The sequence below is a fragment of the Fulmarus glacialis genome, unplaced genomic scaffold (genome assembly GCF_000690835.1).
Source record: "Fulmarus glacialis isolate BGI_N327 unplaced genomic scaffold, ASM69083v1 scaffold4485, whole genome shotgun sequence".
Classification (NCBI taxonomy): Eukaryota; Metazoa; Chordata; class Aves; order Procellariiformes; family Procellariidae; genus Fulmarus; species Fulmarus glacialis.
The window spans coordinates 90,319-99,084 of record NW_009213522.1 but is presented as its reverse complement, the minus strand read 5'-3'; the positions used below and the strand labels follow the sequence as shown (position 1 = coordinate 99,084).

General features: G+C 37.1%; 1 protein-coding gene across 1 annotated transcript in view; it reads left to right on the top strand.

Moving 5' to 3' along the window:
- Window positions 1-222: 222 nt before the first annotated feature.
- Window positions 223-8,766, top strand: part of LOC104077096 (gamma-aminobutyric acid type B receptor subunit 2-like) — a gene marked incomplete at both ends in the record, with an annotated part of 58,008 nt that continues 49,464 nt past the window's right edge. The window contains one exon of the mRNA XM_009578211.1: window positions 223-393. Within this exon, the coding sequence (XP_009576506.1) occupies window positions 223-393 (171 nt within the window). The remainder of the gene's footprint in view (window positions 394-8,766) is intronic.

The window sequence follows — 8,766 nt, the reverse complement described above, 5'->3', positions numbered from 1 at the left end:
TTGTAGCAGGTGGTTTATAGGACTAAGGTATTTCAAAAATCCCTTTAAAAGTAGATGAGTAAATGGTGCTGGTAGGACTTCCAAGCTGTAGGATGATGAAAATTCACTACATGACTGCAATGCATGGATTGTGTCTTGTTGCACTGAGAAGAGCAAAGTTTTTCTTCTGGATGCTAGATGACTTATGGTGACTAGAGATTTTTTTTTTTTTTTTTTTCCCAGCTTTCATTTGCAGCAACAACCCCAGAGTTGGCTGATAAGAAAAAATATCCTTATTTCTTCCGGACAGTGCCATCTGATAATGCAGTGAATCCAGCAATTTTGAAGTTACTCAAATATTATCAGTGGAAGAGAGTAGGAACTTTAACCCAGGATGTACAAAGGTTCTCTGAGGTAAGATTTGCATAATTTCCAGTACACAAAGAGAGCTACTAATATCAGACTTCCAAGGAGGTACTAATATCAGGCTTCCTCCATTAATAACAATTAAGTAAAAAGAAACAGACCCACTGTTTCAATCTTGTTTGGCTTTGTCTTACTAGGTCACATTTGCTGTACTGAATAAACTTAATTCCCTTCTGGGGCTTATTTGACTGTCTATAGTAAAAACTACCCATGCTTTCCCTTGACTGTTTTTTACACCAATATCATTGCACCCAAGTGCAAAAAAACCTTTTTTTTTTTTTTTTTTGTAGCAAAGGTTCCTTTATACTCTTTGACTTGCCAAAGTGTATGATTTTGAAGGAGGCTTGTATCCTGACATTGGTTCACTTAAAAGAGAGAATAAATCTAATTTTATTGTGTTCCTTTTGTGCTCTGATTTATTATATGCATCAGTCTGATTGGTCTGAATATTGGGGGACAAAATCTGTTAAGTCTATAGCTGAAAATACAGGAGGAGCTTACTGAGACAGAAATGGCTGAAGGCCCCAGAACTGATAAGATCACACACTACACCCTCCGAATCTTCTGAGTTTCATGCTAAGCAATGTTTTCGTCATAGAAATTGCCATAAAGTATGGGCCAAGTGCCTTAAGCATGGTTTTAACAATAGAGTAGTTAAAAGAAAATATCCTATAAGTAATTAATCAGAGCAAGTTGAAAGAGTTGCCCCATTAATTGACAGAAAGGCAAAACTAATAGAGGCATGCCAGTTTTGTGCTTGGGGTTTTTTTTTCCTTCCTCAGCATTCATTAAAAAAAAGGCTGACTGTGTTCTGAAGACTAGCATAATTAAAACTAGTGAAGGGGGGTAAGAAACACGTTAGAGTCTGCTTAGATGAGTCAGATATTTTCAAATTGTCTGACACAATTAATTCACTATGGAGTACTTAAGAAATCTTAAGAGTCTTCCCTTATGAGCTTTGAGAATTAAAGGATAAAAAGTAAGTGAATTGTAGGGGGAGGGAAGAAATCTTTGTGTCTGTCTTTCCAAAAAACACACAAAGACCCAGGGAATTACAGACCAGCCAGGCTAAATTTAATTCCTGGAAAGACTCTTGAGCAGATAATCTGTTTGGAATCACCCAGAAGATTAAAAGATGCTAAACAATGGCCAAAACGGATTTGACAAGAATAAATCATGTAAAGTAATCTAATTTCCCTCTATGACAGGATAACAGGTCTCCAGAAGATGGGGTAGGTGATAAGTGTGATGTTTTATGACTTATAAAAATGTTAAAGGTGTTCCTAAAGAAAAGTAGGGAAACTTGATCTTGAGGAAGATACTGTAAGAGAAGTTTCTAACCAATATTCCTGCCACAAAGGTTAAATGATATCAGATCAGATCAGTTGAATATTTGTTTTTAAAACAAATGCTGAAGCAAAAAGTCACTAAAAAGTATGATATGCTTTATCCTTCTCTGGCTTGGAATTATAATTTCAAAGAGTAGTTATCAGTGGTTCACTGTCAAACAAGAAGGATGGGATTCTGTCAAGTAGTTTTCTCCAGAAAGAGACAAGGTTTTCTCTAGATAGTGGGATAGAGAAAATGTTTATTAAATCTGTAGTTGATACCTACTTGGGAAAATCTGCAAGCACTTTGCAGAGGACAGGATTAGGTTTCAGAATGATCTTGACAAGTAAAGAAAGGTTTTAATATAAATAATATATAAGTGAAAAAGTGCAAAATGGTTATCTAGGCAGCAGATCTCCAAAGAAAGGTACGGGAAGCACTACAATGAACCACAAACTGGGTAAGGGTCAAGAAGGTCAAACTGCTTGACCTAGTGTAAAAAGTAGAAAGAAAGCAAACAGCTCTCATTTCACCACTCCTGATGTAACGCAATATTGACACTTAAGACACACAGAGTAAACTTCAACACTACTTAGTGCTTATTAAATGTAAGTTGGAACACCAGGTCTAGTATCGTCTTCAAGAAGGAAGTAGATCAGAGATGTCTATTAAAAAGTTCAGTAATCTAGAGATTTTTTGAAGTTTTGAGAAAGATTAAAAGTGGAAAACAGTAGAATAGCCTGGGTAGGTTGTTGAACACAACATAGGGATTCTTGGTCTTCTTTTGGGACAAAGGGATGGACTTCATGTCTGTCAGGATCACTAAAGAAATGTTAAAACTACAGCTTTCAAAGGTTTGGTAGAATGATGCACTTGAATTCAAAGTCTTTCTATTTTCTCTTGAAAGGTAAGCAACAACCTTCTGTGTCAGACTGCAAACTCAGTGCAAACTCAACTGCAGACTGCAAACTCAAATTTAGTGTGATTCATTAAAGCCTTCAGGTAATGAAAGATCCAGTTAAAACTTCCTTGAATTCAGGTGATTTTTGTAGAGCATGTTGAGTCCTAAGTCTTTGAAATTATTAGAGCTCCATCCTTCCTTTTTCAGCTCTGTGCAGAGTTTCTCCCTTCCCTGTGCAGACAGCACAGGAAAAACTGGAGGAAATAACTAATTGGCCCTCCAGGAGCAGTGAGGGATGGGAGCCACCAGCAGCAGAGGGGAAGAACATACAATGGCCGGGCAAAGCCCAGCCCCACTACAAGGGAGAAGGGCAGGCCCAGAGGTCAAGGCCACGCTCAGCAAGGGTGCAGACCATCAGGCAAGTAAGTCCATGGTGATGAGGCAGGTCCAAGGCCAAGCTAGGAAGTCAATCCACAGGTCAAGGTCAGGGTCAGGTCTAGTGATGGCTGGGCAGGTCCATGGCAGAGACTGAAGACACAGGACTAAACGTGTGGGTGGAGGTCCCAGAGGAGGGACCATTAAGGCCTGTTAGTGACCTCCAGGTGCTGGTACAAGTCTATACATCCACTGAAACTGTAGTTTTCCCTCTAAAGGAACATCAGGCAAAATTACCCTTCTAATATTTTTGTAAGTGACAAAATTGTTGAATAGCATCTAAAGCTTATCTCTTTATTGTAAAATGCCACTGACTTTAGGATGTGATTCTTCTTTTCTATCTTGAAAATGCATTACAAGCATTTGTAGACCAGAAGTAGCTGAATGTCATCTCTGTTTACTCTCATATAAAATAAAATAAGCACAAATAAATTAATGGGGTCTTTAGAGAAGCCTGTGTAGTAACTCAGGTGGTTTTACTCTTAGCAACAAGAGAGAGCAATGCTCTCTCTCACTTTTCTGTCTCCCAGAAAGACTCTATCAATTTGACAGATCTTTTTTTTTAAATGTAGAACAATTTGCATATCTATCTTAATTTCCTCTAGTTGTCCTTCCACCTAAACACTTGTGGGCATAGATACTGCCTTCTTGTTTGTGTTATATAGAGAAGACTTCATACTCATATAGTTCAGTCAACAGGAACTCTAATTGCATCTCTTCAGCTGCCATCTAACTTGTGTTTTTGGGCTGATCACTTTTTTCTTTAGCTGGATCACTGTCTCCTGTCTCTTTGCAATTTGTACTATGATCTTCTATCCTGATAATTAAAGCTCACCTAACTTGTCCACAAGTTAGCTGCCCTTGAAAGTCATAAAGCTGTTTTTTGGTTTACCTTGCCTTGTAATGAGGCAGTTGGCTCAATTGTTTAGATTATTAGTCTTACTCCAATTTATCTCTGGAGGCCAAAATTACAGAGGATCTCTTGCTTCTATTTCAGCCGTTTCCCTTCTGAACCCTCCCTGCAGAGACTTTGCGTTATCACTCATTTCCTTTTACTTGGTGGAAAAACTTCTCTTTCTTATAAACAAATGTTACATCTTCCTTATTCTCCAGGTCACATAGAGAGACAAAAGGCAGGCAGAGAGAATGGAGAAGTTTATGCCAGCATGTTTTCAGTTCTTGAAACACAAGAACTGATATAGGCAATATCTATGTATCTGATACTGCTAGCGTGGCTTGAGGCTCCCTTTTATTGGCATTGCTTGGATCCCAAGGATTATGACTTTCCAAGTGACCTGAATTCTATGATTGCCAGTAGCACAGCTCACTATTAGTATCCTTTGTAAGTTATTCAGGTCTGTTTGTACAACCAGAAATGTCTCTTCCATCGGATTACTGTTTAAATTGTGTAAGTCGTCTTGGTATAAGGGTAATGTACAAACTTCATTAGTTCTGTTACTTAACTAGGACAAGTTCATACCCATTGTGCTTCTGTGTCCTAGATTTTGTGGATTGCTGCCCTGTTCTCATCCTCTGGGAGAAGATTCTGTTTCAAAAGTTAATAATTCTGTGGCAAAGGTTTATGCATGAGGTTATAAAATATTTTCAGGATTTTCAGCTTTAAGTGTTTGCTACGGTATATAATCATAGCATAATTTAGGTTGGAAGAGACCTCAGGAGGTTGTCTGGTCCAACCTGCTGCTCAAAGCAAGGCTGGCTTTAATATTTATCATCCCTGAAGAATTATAATTGTTGCACATACAGTTCGCAGAAAAGTCCTGAACCTGTCCTCTTTCCACTTCCCAGGTGAGCTTTCAGCTGATTGGAGATCACGTAGCAACTGGTGCCTCCAATTTTACTGCTCTCTAGCACTACATTTTTGGGATTGTATTTTGAATTAGGCAAACCAAGCGATATTCCTGTGGTCTGTATTTGCTGTGTTTCATGTTACAGTGTGAAGAGTCATGAAAATTAATTCATACTTAGCTATCAATAAATAAAAACTATTGGGAACCACCAGTATTGTAGAAGATGTAAAGACTTCAGAATATGACAGTGAAACAGAAAAATGTGTAATCATGTAGTGGTTTTCAGGTAATGCTGTGTTTGCTAATCAGTAATTAAAGGCTATCTTACTTCAGTGTTTCACTGTTCTTTCCTGCGTTTTGGTCATTTTATTTATACATATTTTTTGGTTCATGGTATGTTTAAACTGAAAATTGGCACTTGATTGCACTAAGAGGGATTCTGGCTTCCTTGTTTTGTGATAGGACACTTCCTCCAGGCTGTCTTCAGTTGTTTCATTTTGCTCCCCTGTCATGTTGAAATTCAGTGAAACTGCATTTTAGTTTCACGTTTGGTAGCATATTCATGATATTTCTAGATTTTTAAAAATATATATTTCCCTCCCACTGAATATCTTGTCTGGGATTGTTTTTAAAACAAGTTAAATTCTGATCATCTCAAGTGACTCTTTGTTTTTCTCTACTTCTTAATAGTCATCTCTTTATGTGATTTCTCTGCTTCTTCCTGGAAATATTGAGAACTCCTAATGTAATTTTATCAGTGTAGGTGGCATTTCAAAAAGACAGAAGAAATGAGAAGCGTGCAGTAAGCTTATGAAATACATTAACAATATGAAAAATAAAAGATGAAATATTTTCTCTAGTGATTCTATCACAATCTTCACTGAGTTTAATAACCTAGAAATACTTTGGTGACAAAAACTAAAGAGAAACATCTCCTGTAAGTGGACAAAATAGTATTTTTTTGGCTGACATGATTAACACTCTTAGGATTTCTTAAGGTTGTGCTGCATTTTGTACAGTGACATCTACTTCAAAAATCAACGGGTTGTCAGGGTCCATTTTACCTAAATTGAAAGCATTTAACATCCATAAAAGCTAATTCTCATCCCAGGAAATGTAATACCGGAAAAAAGAAAATCGTTCCAAAGAAAAGCAGCTAGTAAACAAGCCTTCTCAACGTAGTATATATCTATTCCTGTAGAAAAAGCAAGGTAAAAGTCTTATTAATCTAGAAATTTATTTTTTGTAGCCTAGCTTTCTCACTGTGGAGTCTGGAAACTAGGATCTGAGTTAGTGGTCAGTTCTGACGAAAATTCGTTGGATAAGCATATGCAATGAGAGTGTTACTGAGGGGCTGAGAGGGATTAGGCAGGGGAAGGAAATGAGATATCTGGTGACCTTTCAAACTGCAGCCAGAAAACAAGCTTGAGACACCAGTTTTTGGTGGCTGTAGGAATACATTGTGCAGACTTCAAGGTGCGATTGCACTCTGACTTCTCAGGCTTGGCTTCTGAGGAAAGACAGAAGAGCAGAGATTTCCACCCTCCATAGCAATTGCCAAGAGGTTTTAGGGCAGCAAGAAAAATATTAGTTTTTCTCCAAGAATGAGCTTGGAAGCATCAAATTTACCACATAACAGCAATGTTTAAGCTGTAAGCTCTGAATAGTACCCAGTGATTTCATCCTAGAAGGAGCCCTGTACGTTCAACTTTGAGAGCAGAAAAGTAGAAAAGAGAGGCAGAAGACAAGAGCTGTGAGACACAGAAGGCCGTCAAAGTAAAATATGGGAAAAAGCATGGAGAGAAGAGAATGAGTGCCTGAAAACTGAGACATTATAAGTGTCATTGTTTAACTGTAGAACTTTTTCAAACTGTCTCTTCCTACTCTTTCATATTTTTTCAAGATGTCATGTCTTCCTCGTGTATTCTATCCATCTTTTTGTTTGTTTTCTGCATCATTTCATTCTTTCCACAAAGCCTTTCAGATTCCTTTTACTGGTTCATGTTTTCATCGCCAAAGAAAAAGAAAAGATCTCTGTTTGCTATGTCTTTCCTTTCCTGGTTCCACCCAGGAATTTCTCCCATCTCCATGTGCTCACCTGCTTTTGGGGAAGGAGCTGTCTTTTCCTAACATAGATTGCTATCATCAGGACAAAATAGAAAGGTAACTTCTGCCCAGTATTCAATAATATTTATAAAGCCACTGGAAATAAAATACGTTGTTAGGCCTTCTTTGGAATACTAATATGAAGTTTTTGAGGTAAACGTTGTCATTTTTTTCATTGTTACTGGACAGTTATTTACATAGCCTGTTCTTCTTGCGTTTGGAGGATGCTTGAGTTGCCTTGATATGGCCTTAAATATTCTTGAAACATTTGTTGAAATATATACTGTATCAAATAAAGAGGGTTTTTTATTTTTCTTTCACTGGTTTAAAATAAAATAAAAGCAAATTTTCACCAAGCTAGGATGTACACCTTGAAAGCTGTGAACTACTAATGTAAAAATGCTAGCAAAGCAAAATCTGTATTTAATCCAACTTCACACATTATGAAGAAATGAGGTTTTGTTTGCTTCTTTAGACTCCTGATCTCAAGAAGCCCCAATCTTCTTTTCCCAAAGATAGTTCCAATGACTTCAATAAACAGAAATATGGAGATTCTGTCCTCCTTGTGGTTTCTAAATTGTCCTGCAAAGCAGAAATACAGGCACAGATGTGCCTAAGATGTTCCTTCATATTGCCCTATTCCCGGTTCTTACCTGATTTCTACAGCAAAATCTTAGGAACAACTTCAAGTTTTCTTGAGCTTGCGAAAAAGATTGAATTCCCCTGTTCTGTCTTATAAATATGCTTTCCTATAATTCAAGTTGATACATTAGCATCTTCACAGAAAGGCAGTCTCTGAAAGTGAATTCTGCTAATATCACAGGATACTATTCATATAAATGGGAAACTGTAACTTTGCTGGTGTTTATAAGTGGTTTAAGGGGGAAGAATCACTGCAGTAATTTGAAATGGAAGAGACCAAGACATTTATTTTAGTAAGAAATTTCAGAATCTGAAAGGAAGATATTTAGGCATATAAAACTTGCTGGAATTTTCTGAAGGGCATGCATACGTGTCTTTTTGGCCTTTTGTGCAAACGTCATCCATGCTAGGAAACTTTTTTTTTCTTATGGCAGTAGTATTTTATCCAATATTTTTCACCTTTTCTTCTGTTTCCTAATATATTTCTTAAATTTTTTTAATTTCAAAAAAAAAAACAGAAAAAAGAAAAGAGGTTAGAACATCACCTGGCGGAGAATTAGAGCTATGCAGTGGTATTATATGGTTGTGTTATCTTGCACTGAAGATTCACACTCCACTACCACCCTAAGACGCCCCAGGGTTCTCATGAAGAGAATAAGTCCTTGTCAAACTTCAGGTGTCTTGAACAAAACCAGATCAAACTTAGGAATTTTTTAGAGAACTGCTCACCATTCCTTCATGTTTAAACATTATATTGTGCATGTTTGATAGGTTGGTACTTGCAACACAGGATAAAGGAGTGGAATGATCCATACCTTCTATACCTCTAATACCTCGTGGCTGAGAAACTCCATATAGTTAAGAGTATCCAAATGGATCTGATACAAAAATCATCACTTTATCTGAAACCACGACTAATCCAGACTCAAAGAAAAAAATTCCCATTTAGATGATATGGAAAAAATGTTCCAAGACAATGCTTGTTCTAACAGATATTAGCATTGCATATTGAAATTTTATTGCTTGTATCACAGCATTTTCCTAGTTCTGGTTTGGGTTTGGTGCTTGTTTTTTAGAAAATGATAATACAAGGATGAAATATGATTCTAAACAGTGACTTAACTTGCAAGCATTCCCTAC